We start from the raw sequence: 12,500 nt of genomic DNA, 5'->3' as shown, positions 1-12,500 counted from the left end.
CTAACAACCAACCCAGGACAATGTGACAGGAACAGTCCAACATTATTAGTGAATCGTCTTTTTAGTCAGTTTACTTTTATCAGTCCAATGTCTCAGATGGACATCAGTTTTATCTCTGTCCAGGCAAAGGTGCAGGATGTGCTTAGCTTAGCTTAGCACAAAGGCTAAAAGCAGGGTTAGCACAGCTCTATCAAAAAACAGCAGTGTGAAAATCTGCTGTAAATGTTATTTTCAGTCACGAATAATCACAAATTACTTTCTGGGGCTGACTGAGCTGCCAAGCAAGTTATGCTAACAGTGGCTAGAAAGCTAATATGAATTTCGGCCTGTCCTTTGGATATGAAATTATTCTGGTTGTTGAAACTATATAAGTTTTCATGAAGTTACAGACTTTGTTTGCTAATGAGCTAAACTAACTCAAGATTTCTTTGCTAACAAACCAACATTATCTAGCTGGCATGTTAGCCTGGTAGCTAACAGCCACAAAAGAGTCACACCGGGACAATTTGTGAAAACCATGATAGCTATTATCAGCAACAAAGGTTAATTACACTAGCTAACACGCAAATGTGAATTTTCATTTATCAAGTACAAAATATTTAACACCTGTTCAAAACTAATAAATTATTGACTTATACTCCATATATCAGGGACTTTGGATGCTAATTAACTATTTTTCATTGCTAAAGAGCTAACATTAGCTAGCAAACACATTAGCTTGCCTGGTAACAAGTAGCTGAAAAATTCTTTCTTTCCTCTGTCTGAAGAAAATAGTAAATAATTCACGACGTGACTCTGTCAGTCTGTCGGCCGGTCAGTCACGTTTCACTTTCTAATACTGTGAAGTGTCTATCACAGCTGACCTGTTGTGTGCAGGTGAAAGGTCAGAGGTCACAGGGCTCACAGGTTCTTCAGGAGCTGAGAAATTTTTCAGGAAACTCTGAGCCAGAAATATCCTGTGGTCCCCCCTCCCCTCCCCCGCTGCCTGGTGTTCACGGCGTCTGTGACGTAGTCAGTTTGGTTTCTGGGTTTTCAGTGTGAAGATCCAGATCTGGAGCCAAGTCTCAGGTCTGGAGTCAGTTTGGAAGAGGGAGCTGCTGACTGTGGTGAGGGGAGGAAACACTGCAGAGCTCTGTTCTCTGTGTTTTCAGGGGATTTATTTGACCGTTACACGGCGTTCACATGCTGAGGGGAAGTCACAGCGTGAGGATCAGAGCTGCACCCAGCTCTTCTCTGCTGCTCCGTCCGCTGGTTATGTATTTGATGTGTTCAGATTATTTTTTATTGGACCAGAAACATTCGGTTTACTGTCAGATACAAAGAACAGAACCAGGTCTTCTCATCTGAGAAGCTGGAACCAGGAAATATTTGGAGTTTTTGCTTGAAAAATGAACAGAATGAACAAAATGAAACAGTGACTCTATCGACAAAACGACACATCAAACATCACTGGATCCTATAAAGCGACTGCAGTCAATATTATACCAGCACTGTATTGACTCTGTGCTGATAAAGTGTCTCTAACAGCTCTGAACCACAGATACGTCTCAGCAGCAGCGTCTTCAGCCTCTTTTAGCTCCTTGTTTTGGTTTGTTAATGTGAGTTTAAGTATGTGAACAGGAATAAAGACGTTGTTCAGAAGATGTTTCATGTGAAAAGAAACCAGAGACTCTCAGACTGGTGAATGACCCAGTTGTGACTTTGACCTCACAGATAAACCACTTACTGCTGTTTACAGCTGCTGCTTCAACCACAGTGTGTGTGTGTGTGTGTGTGTGTGTGTGTGTCATGTAAACACACTGATGGACTGGGTTTGGTTCTGAGAGCAGAGGCTTCGGGTCCAGCAGCAGACCCTGTCCTGTCTCTGCAGAGCTCTGTGGGTCTGAACTCTGTGGACCGTCCTGTTGTCTCGGTGATATGAACCTGTCGAACTTTGATCGTGAACCTCTTCAGTATTTCAGCTGCTGAACAGATTTTTCCAGATTTTGAAGTCGTGGTTTTTCCTGCAGACGTTCAGAGGAAGAGGAAGTGATTCAGAGCGGCGTCTCGTTCGTGGCACCGTGTGGAGGCTGGACTCTGACCTCAGTGTTTGTTAGTGTGGATTTAACCTTCAGCCTCTGTGAACACTGAGGAAACATTATCAGCTGCCAACACTTACACACACAAACTTTTAATACACAATAAAACTGTGACATTATTAAACTGTTTAATCCACGTTCCTGTCGGTGACATGGAGTCACTCAGTAAACGAAGCTTAAACACTAATCTGAGTTAACTATCAGACCTGGATCCAGACCAAAACCAGAACCTGAGCTCCCCCACTGAGTCCGGCAGCCTGTGTTATAGCACTGCACACAGGTGCTGGGTGGATGGATACACTGAAGAAATAGTTCTGGCACAGAACTTCTCCAATAAGAATAATGAAGTTTATTTGTACAGAAACATTCAGGAGCTCACAGAGGGAACAGTGACTCACTTCTTAATGAGGAGCTGAATAAAAACCTCATTTAAACAGATTTTATTTCTCTGACTTTCTGTTGCCATGGTTTCACATGTTCCTCAAACTAGATTTGATTGACAGCTGTCACACCAAATACACCAGACCTCACCCTGTAGGTCTGTACGTGACTGATTCTGGCTGATTTCAATTTTTTCTGCTGCTTCATGACTGTGGGGAGAAAGTAAGAGAGTAGGTCAGAGTGATAGAGAGACTATCGGCTACAGCAGGTCAGCAGAGAGAGAGAGAGCAGCTTCACAATGAGCTCTTTTCATTCAGACTTTTAAAGGAAAAACTTTCCGTCTGGTTAACGGTCGACATAACGGTCTCTCCTCCTCCGACACAACCAAGACCTTCACATCTCTGCTCACATGGAAAATCTAAACCAGCACACTTCAATCTGTTCTACTTCTCTACCAGGGACCTCAGAGACCTGATCAGACTCTGCTGGACCACCTAAAACCAGAGACAATGAGCTGCTTCCTGTGTGTTGTCAGTTTGTTCCCGTTAAAGTGAGAGAGGACGATAGAGCTGGGTCCAGCTTCACCTGCCACAGGTTTAAAGTCTGACAGAGATGAAGGAATTTCATCATCATCATCATACATCAACTGATCTCAGAGCCTCGTGTTAAAGGACCAGTTACTTTTCCTTCTACGCTCTTCTATTCAGAGAAGTTCATGTGGATATTAAACCACTGAGTTACCTGTCAGTCATGTGACCTCATGGTTACAGCTGATTGGTTTGTGGGAGGACAGGACTGAGACTGAGACTCTAGGTCTGAGTCTGGGTCTTATCTGAACAGCTGTACAGAGGTCAGTTTGTTCAGCACATGTGTTTAAATAAAGGTTTCTCTTCATCCTCTCTCAGCTGATTAATCTGTCATCATGTGACTCTCTGTCTGAGACCTCCGGGCCACCGTCCGTGCGTCTGTCTGAGTGCTGCGTTCACTGTCTGACAGAAACAGTGGTGTTGTTGTTTGCAGGTCTGATGAAGTCTCAGCTGATCAGAGATCAGGAGGACGATGATCATCACACTCAACACGTTCTCTCTGTTCTACGTTCTACGTTCTATGTGTCTGCAGCTGCTGACATGATGTTTACAATCAAACCTGATGGTCCCTGAGCTGAGTTCAATGACCTGTATGAAAGCAGGAAATGTGAACTGTGTTAAGATGATTCTGTCAAACTGTCCCTCAACACACCTCACAGTCACCATGTAGACCAGCCTCTACATGGTGACTGTGAGTTGGTCATAGAGTCCTGCACAGATGAAGTATTTCTGTAGTCCAACCCTGACGTCATCACCACCTGGTTCCCTCCACTAACAGCCAATAGGATTTCTCTGTTGTGTTTTGGATGATTAGAGAAAATCAGCAGCAGTTTCTGACCCTGACAGGTTTGGTTCAGCAGGATCATCTTCACTAATGACTCCACTTTCTGATGTTTGAAGCCTAAACACAACCAGCAGCAGTAAAAAGCTCATGTTAGGCTCTAAACCAACGACACCACGGTCACATGACTTCACCGTCACCACCACTAACCTTCAGCCTGTGGTCTGATTCAGCTCTGAGCTCTTCTACAGAAGCCTTTCCTCTGACAGAGTTAGTGACAGTCTGTGGAAACACAGCGAGGCTGTAAAGGTGGACTGGTGAGGAGGTCGGTTTCATGTTGGACTGATGACGTCTAACGTCCCCGACGACCTCTGTCGTCTCATTTACACTCTTGTTAGCAAGAGAAGCTTCAAGAATCAGGACTGAGGGATTTACTGACGGATCTGATGTCAGAGAATCAAACCTGAACATGTCTGAGCTGCTGTTAAACACAGACCTGACTTCAGTCATCAAGCAGAAACACATTCAAACACCCAGAGACTCAGGACCAGGGACAGGAAGTGATGATGTCCAGGTGTTAGGACTCTCAGTTTGCCCCCCCCTCAGTTGTTTCTGTTTTTCCTTCCTCACACTGTGATGAACTCTTTCACTGCTGAACTTCCTCAAACTTTATTTTTCCTCTGATCAACAGACCGACTCCAGTTTCAGTGCCTGAACTCAAACTGACCAGTGGTACTGGACCGTACCATCTGCGTGCAGTTTGAGTTCAGAACATGTAGTCTGGTCCTCACAACTTCTAACAGCTGTTTGAGTGTTAAGACCTGGTTTTAGGGTTCAGGTTCCAATTCCGGTTCAGGTTCAGGTTCAGGTTCTGGTTCAGGTTCAGGTTCAGGTTCAGGTTCCGGTTCCGGTTCCGGTTCCGGTTCAGGTTCAGGTTCAGGTTCAGGTTCAGGTTCTGGTTCAGGTTCAGGTTCAGGTTCAGGTTCCGGTTCCGGTTCAGGTTCAGGTTCCGGTTCAGGTTCAGGTTCAGGTTCAGGTTCCGGTTCAGGTTCAGGTTCAGGTTCAGGTTCAGGGGTTGGGGAATGTATTATGTCAGTGCGTGTCCTCACAGCTATAGAAAGACCAACATGTGTGGTTCACTGTTCGTCCTCCTCACACTGACATCATGGGACAAATATTCTGCTACACACACACACACACACACAAACACACAGTCATGAGGTTTAAATAAAGGCAGGAAACAGATTAAACAAGAGTCTAATATCATGACAGTGCCACCTACAGGTATGGCTGAGGTCCTGGACCCCCGAGGGCCCCAGATTCAGGTCAAACCCGCATGTGCCTGAGAGAGTGGACATACAGGGACATGAACCCAGTCTGAAGAGTCAGAGACAGGAACTTGTTCAGTGCTATAGTTCTTTATGTAGCTGAATAATAATAATTATAATAATTGTTATTATTATAATAACAGATCAGGCGCTGGATGGTGCAGGTAGATTACTGTTATATATGGACCAACAGACACCTGGACCAACATGTCCATCAGTGATCTCTTCTTAGTTTCACAGGTTTTGTGTCCTCCTCTCATATTCGCTTCATTAAAACTGACCAATCACAGTCTGTGGCTGGATGACTGACAGATATTTTAGCCAATAATATTAAAGTTCATCAGCCAGAGCTCACTCAGGAAGGTTAAAGCTTTAAAGGCTGTTTCATCAACAATATCTGTCCTTTCAGTTTTGTTGATTTTGTTATCTGGTTTTTCTGGACCCTGATCCTGAGTCTTCCAGTGGTCTCAGTGTCCATGTAAACAAAAGACAAGAACCATATCTGGAACCGGATCAGCTCAGCCATGTGGACCTGACAGGAACAGGAACAGGAGCTGTGCTCATGATGTTTTAGAGCAGAAGTGAATGTTTCCTCTGCGACTCGTTCAGGATCAAACCTGCAGATTAAACAAACCACTTCAGTTCAGACCACAGAGGCTCTAACAGACAGTCCAGATCAAACAGGAAGTGTAGATGCGTCCTCGCTCAGCTGAGATATGAGGGCCTCGGGCTGCAGAGCTGAATTCCTGTGTGCTGATAAGTGTTGGATGTAAAGCATGAAGCTACACGTCTCTGTGACTCTGGCCTCTCACATTCTTTCTTTATCATCTGCTGAAATGTGTTGGATGGACTCCAGAGGTTTTCTCCTGCACGACCACAACACGCTGAGAATAGAAACACAGGCAGAGTTTAACCCTTCATGTGAAACAGTGTGGGCAGTGGAGCCTGGACTCTGCTGCAGAGGTTTGAGACAGAAACAATCACAGCTCACTAAATGTGGCTCTGATCAGTCTGGAGTGCAGAAAACATAAATCCAACATGTTCTTGAAAGCAACAAGTTAACACACATCTGAGGAGCTGTGATGCTTCAGTTCTGTACCTGAAGGATCCTCAGGCTCCACCTCAGCCACAGGACAGACGTTCAAACCTGCTCTGACAACAGAAATGTGAGGAGTGGTGATGACGTATTTAAGTCTAATGTTTCTAACATCACTCAGAGTTTAAAAAGACAGAGATTTAAATGCTTGTTGCTAGGCAACAGGAGCAGAAAGCCGTTGATGGTAGTGATGGGTCCAGAGTAACTTCCTGTAACACACTCACAAAGCCCTCTGGTCCCTCACTGGGGCTGATACCTGTCTGATGATATACACTAAGTAGAGAGGGGGCGGAGCTTTAATAAGTCACTAATAAACTTTAAACAGTAACAGAAGAAGAAGCAGGAGCAGCTGTGACCAGCTGAGCTCTACACAGGAAATCACGCTGAGGAGGAAACTGAGATGTTTATAATCAATCTGTTTATTACTGCATCAGTTATTAGTCTGTTTGTCTTTCCCTCTGTAAGCGTCTCACCTGAGAGGTCAAAGGTCGGCTGTGTGTGTGTTTGCGTGTTGTTCACTGCTGAACATGTTGTGTGTTTTTCAGTCTAAACATTTACACCTTGAACCAACAGTTGTTGTTCAGTCTGACGCCTCAGGAGGAGTTGAAGTCCATTTGTTTCATCTGGAAACAACGAGAACAAAACATCCAGAAACACTCTTTAATTCAGCTTTACAAGCCTGAGAGAGAGAGAGAGAAAGAGAGAGAGAGAGAGTGTGTGTGTGGCGCTTCCTGTGCTGTGTTTGGACCACACCCAGTGTTTAGTCATACTTAATGTGTTCACTGTGTTGACGTCTCGGAGCTTTGGTTCCCATGCTGCTCAGAGAGTGAAGGTGTTCCTGTTCTTCTGTCTTTGTGAGGACCAAGGCTGAGTTTAAGTTGAACTTTTTACATCCTGAGAACGTGTCAGACTTTTTTTAGACGTGAGGATGTTTTAGTAAGTGAGGAAATATTTGATAATGTTTACAAAGTGACTTCAGTTTTTAGAACCTTTCAGAAGCTGGAGACACTTTTTAAAAGTGAGCAGATTTTGTAAATGTGAGGACACGTTTGGTAAATGAGGACATGAGCCATTCATGGAAAGTCTGCACATTTTTAGAAAGTCAGGATGTTTTAAAACTGGAGTTTTTCTGGAAAGTGAGGATGTTTTAATGAGTGAGGACACAAACAGTTCAGCAAAAGTTTAGAAAGTGAACACAGTTAAATTTAGGAAGTCGGGACACTTTGGAAAGTGAAAATGTTTTTTAAAGAAAGGTCTTTTTTTTAAAAACTGATTTTGTCTGGACCACACATCTTCAAAAGACCGTTTGAGGGGTCAGATCTGGTTTTATGGGGTAGAATTTGAAGTAGTCATTAAGATTTCAGGAATTCAGGAAGTCAGCTTCTGCTCATGAATTCCACCACTGTGACTATGTTTTATTCATCAAAACAGTTTGTACTTTGGGTTAGGGTTAGGGTTTTCTCAATTTCCCTGACAGTTAATAGTTCATTTTCTCCTGGAAACTTTCTAAGAAAGTAAGGAATAACAGGATTAATTAAAGTGTTAGACATGTTCTCTTCATAAATTCACATCAGTCATCAATAAATCACAGCTGATGTTCTGCTGTTGTTTTGTTTTCTAAATTGTTGATGTTATTTTCAGTGAAGATAGTTGTTGTAAGTTTCTGTCGTGGTCTTTGACAGATTAAAATTTTCATTTGTGAGAAAAACTTCATTCATAATACCAGTATAATTGCAAAAGATGAATTTACACAACCAGGAGTAGGTTTCTAAAGACGATAAATCACTTCCTTAATCCTGAGAAACAAACTGCAGACAGTGATGAAGCGATCTGATTCTCTCTCTGTGATTAAAACAGTTCAATTATTGTTTATTATTATTCACAATTATTGATAAATGTGGGCATCAGTGCAAACTTAAAGAAAAGACAGAAAAGACTACAAATTAAAAATGAAAAAATATAAAACTGAAATAACATGTAAAGATTTGGTAGAAAAATATAAAAATGTGTAATCTGTTGCTTCTCTGTCTCAACAGATCAAACCTGAAGCTCATTTTGGATATTAAAACAGGATTTGTTGTTTTTCATCTGGCTGCAGAAAAACCATCAGTGGACTTCGTTGAATTTTTATTTTTATTTTTGTATTTCCGAAGATTCAGTAAATTAAATTTTTGATCCTTTCGTGTCAGAACTTCTGGATATACAGATCTTTAAGAATATTTTTCTTTTGTCTGAGCTCTCTTGGAGTCCAGTATTCAGTCTGAGGTGGGGTAATTTCAGGGTTTTGGTCCTCTGGCAGTGTCGGTGCAGTTTTTTGTCTGAATGCCCCAGGATTACCCTCAGGCTGCAGTTCCTCACCCGGCCTGCAGGGCAGCAGCAGAGAACAGCGGCTGGCAGCTGGACAGGCGAAGTGTCGGCATGAGTGACTTCTGGCACAAGATGGGCTGTTGCGTGGTGGCTAAACCACCGCCGGTGAGACACACACACACACACACACACACACACACACAAACTCGATTAGGCATACCTTGGGGACGTATTATAAATCACTCTCCTATGGGGACACCACTTTCAGAGTTGTTTAGAAGGAAGATACCACCATCAACAGATTATGAATAACAAGCACATAATGGGACTAATATAATTTAACCAACTACTGGGGTCATAAGAAACCTACTTTAGCAGACTTGAGAGAACCCTTCATGTTCAGTTATCACACATACAGTCATGTTTCTGTCACTTCAGAGGACATTATATCCCTGAAGACTCACCTTCACCCTAACCATAACCTAAGCCCTGTCTTCACTCTAACATATAATGATTTATGTTATGGATACTTGCTTTTTTCCCCCAAAGTAAGTCCCCACAAGATGGCTGTATACAGATTTATGCCCCCGTAACATGAGTAAAACAAATACATGCACACACATTTTAACTTTACTCAAGAGTAAACAGGTGGCAGAACTTCCTGTTTCTCTGTGAACTATGACCTCCTGCAGCATGACACCCTCTTCCTTTTCTGGCATCAGAGTCTGTTCCCTTTTTTACACTTCATTTCGCAAAGAAGTCCTTCACATTAAAATATGTAGTTTGTTGATGATGCTCCACTCAGCAGATATAATAAATCAGTTCAGTTCAAAATGCTTTAGTTGTTCCTCTGAAAGAGCAGTTTGAGACAAGCAGGATTTCAGACACCAACACACAAAAACAGTTTATTCAGTAAAAAAACTCTTAAAACAAATCCACAACATGTAGATTGACATGAGAATGACTGAAACACGGTGCTGCTTTTCTTTGGCACGTGTGATAGTGAACAGATTATATTTAGGTTTTTAATAATTTATCAGACTTTCTTTTACATACTAAAGGATTAATCAATGACATGATCTTCAGAATAATCAATCATAAAAATAATAATAAAATTAAGAAACACTTAGACTTGTCCTTACCTGACATTATAGTCCAGGGGTCGGCAACCTTAAACACTCAAAGAGCCATTTGGACCCGTTTCCCACAGAAAAGAAAACACCGGGAGCCACAAAACCCTTTTGACATCTAAAATGAAGATAACACTGCATATATTGTTTTTTTTACCTTTATGCTATGTATAAAAAACTATAGTGTGTTGCATTTATGAAATCAATGACCTGCTGCAGAGAAAACTAAATTTTATTTCTGCTCGCAACAAAAACATTTTGAACTCCGAAAAAAAAAAAAAGAAGCTTGGTTGAAGGTTACTTTCAAATAAAATATTCAGTGTCTCTTTGAGTTTTCCTCATCAGCAGTGAAAGCAAATGAATCTGCCCACGTAGCATTAAATGTTCTGTTTTCTTCAAAAACTTTTCTTTTCCTGGGTTTATCCATGGCAGACAGAGTTAACACATGGAGACAGAGTTAACACTGGTGTTTGTCTCCACCTCTGGAGACAGATGTTGGTGAGTAAAGAATAAAGTTTGATGCTGAATCACAACGTTTCTTCTGGACTGGTGAGTAAACAGCTGCTAATGCTAACATTAGCTATGTAGCAATAGCTAAACCTACAAATAGCTGCTTCAATCAACTTATTGTTGCAGTACTAGTTAAGTTATTGGTATTTAAAGTGACCTGTTATAGTCCCTGTCATAGTCTGTTAGAAACCAGTTATTAAAAGTACACTGATTATACAGGATAAATGAGTGTTACTAACAATAGCAGTCGGTTCTCACTGTGCTGAAAAATACAATGCACTTCCTGTAGTTGTTTCATAATAAAAGCCTCCATGTCTTTTACTTTTAATGTCGAACAGAAGCAGTGGGCAGAGATCACTTTAAATACCAATAACTTAACTAGTACTGCAACAATAAGTTGATTGAAGCAGCTATTTGTAGGTTTAGCTATTGCTGCATAGCCAATGTTAGCATTAGCAGCTGTTTACTCACCAGTCCAGAAGAAACGTTGTGATTCAGCATGAAAACTTTATTCTTTACTCACCAACATCTGTCTCCAGAGGTGGAGACAAACACCAGTGTTAACTCTGTCTCCATCACGTCTTTTCTTCTCCTGAAGTTAGCATGCTAACAGCTAGCTCAGCCCATCTTGATGTTGGCTATGTATAGCAACATTTACTTATAGCTCCTTTAGCCTATTTGATTTGTCATGAAACATAAAAATAATTAACCACTATTTTGAGAGTTGATCAGTTGTTTCAATTATTCTAAAAGCACAGCTGTCTGAAATGTTGTGGTTTCTCTGTGTGTTGACATGGTGAGTGTTCAGACTGATGAGGGGAAGCTCTGCTGTTGTGGTTCTCCCCACAGACTCCCTCCCTCCTTCCTCCGTCTGTATTTTTAGAGTTTTCTGTTTGTTCTATTGTGGCGCTGCAACAATACACTTTTAATTAACACACACACACACAGACACACACACACAGACACACACTGATGCCAGCAGTGACTTCACGCTCAGGGAAGTTAAACTGAGCTTCCTTTGTGAAGCTCGACTGTGAAGCTCAGCAGGTTGAGACAGAGGAAAATAATAAAAAAGACTTTCCATACATAAAAGTGTATGCGCCTTGTCTTCAGCTCTGAAGACAGACGCCTGACTGTCCACTTTTATTTAAATAAACAGAGACGTTTGGTGGACTAAAGAGTGACAGAGCTTTTTAATCAAAGCTGAAAATTCCAGTTAAAGGTCTTTGAACAGTTTTATCTGCAGATGAAATTTCAGCTCATCAAACCAACTCCAACTGCTGCTCTACACACTTCATTACACAGCTTCTCTTATTTTGAAATCCCAGTCTGTTCCTCTGCTTTAATGCTGGTGACTCACTGATTACATGATGATGATGATGATGATGATGATGTTTATCAGCTCAACACAGTCGTTGCCAGGAGCGAGTTCATTCCCTCATGTTTGCTCAGTGAACGAGCAGCAGACTGACTGTTACATCATGAAACTGCTCTCAGATCAGTTTGAGTCGTGTTACATCATGAGCCACAGACAAACGTCCTCTTCAGTCCTGGAAATCCTGGAATATCAGGGAGTTTTCATACAGAGAGAGGGAGGGACAGGACTGGACCAGGACGGACGCTCTGACACTGAGACCGGATCAGAAAGCGACAGTGACAAAGAAAAGACATTTATTCACACAAAGAAAATATCGTGTGAGATGCCACTGCTGCCTTCATCAGGTCAGGTCAGGTGAGGTCAGGTAAGTCAGGTCCTCCCCCACAGAGAGACTGTGTAGAGCCAAGCACACCTGGCCCAGGTGCAGATCATACAGCTGATGAGGCTCCACTCCAGAACAGGAACACCTGGTGTCCAGGTGGAGGAGTCGCGCTCTAGTTCACATCCATATTCGTCCAGACTTGTGTTTAGTGATGTATTTGATAATTATGAATGTATTTTATTAATTATCAATGATGAGATGATTAATCAGTGATCAATAAATCATTCAGCTTGATGTTCTCAGGTCATCTCGTTCTCATGAACAAAACATCTCAGTAACATCTGGAGGGAATTTCATCACACATGGCATCTGCAGTGATGATATTTTATATCCAAAGGGTCAAAGGTCAACTTCACTCTGACATCATTAAGTTCTGCCATTATTCAGCATATACTACATTACTGTAACTCAGGGACTATTTTACCTGCAGCTCACCTGGTTGGTGGAGGGATACCACCAGAGGAGGGACTTCTGACTGTATTTGATGTAATTGTGTTTGTGACATTAGCGTCTCTGTGGCTCCTGAAGACGTCTCCCACGCT

The 12,500-nt window shown here is 42.0% G+C and overlaps 1 protein-coding gene across 2 annotated transcripts in view; it reads left to right on the top strand.

Moving 5' to 3' along the window:
* Positions 1-12,500, top strand: part of cdc42se1 (CDC42 small effector 1) — a 21,819-nt gene that overhangs the window by 1,157 nt on the left and 8,162 nt on the right. For both annotated transcript variants that reach the window (XM_071500210.1, XM_071500209.1), the window contains exon 2: positions 8,288-8,723. In XM_071500210.1, coding sequence (XP_071356311.1) covers positions 8,574-8,723 — 150 coding nt within the window. In that variant the 5' untranslated portion in view covers positions 8,288-8,573. The remainder of the gene's footprint in view (positions 1-8,287; positions 8,724-12,500) is intronic.

Source organism: Trachinotus anak, unplaced genomic scaffold (assembly GCF_046630095.1).
Source record: "Trachinotus anak isolate AG129_WGS33_773 ecotype Australia unplaced genomic scaffold, CSIRO_AGI_Tana_v1 ptg000016l, whole genome shotgun sequence".
NCBI lineage: Eukaryota > Metazoa > Chordata > Actinopteri > Carangiformes > Carangidae > Trachinotus > Trachinotus anak.
Note: the sequence above shows the minus strand (reverse complement) of the source record. Positions and strands in the feature narration are given on the sequence as shown.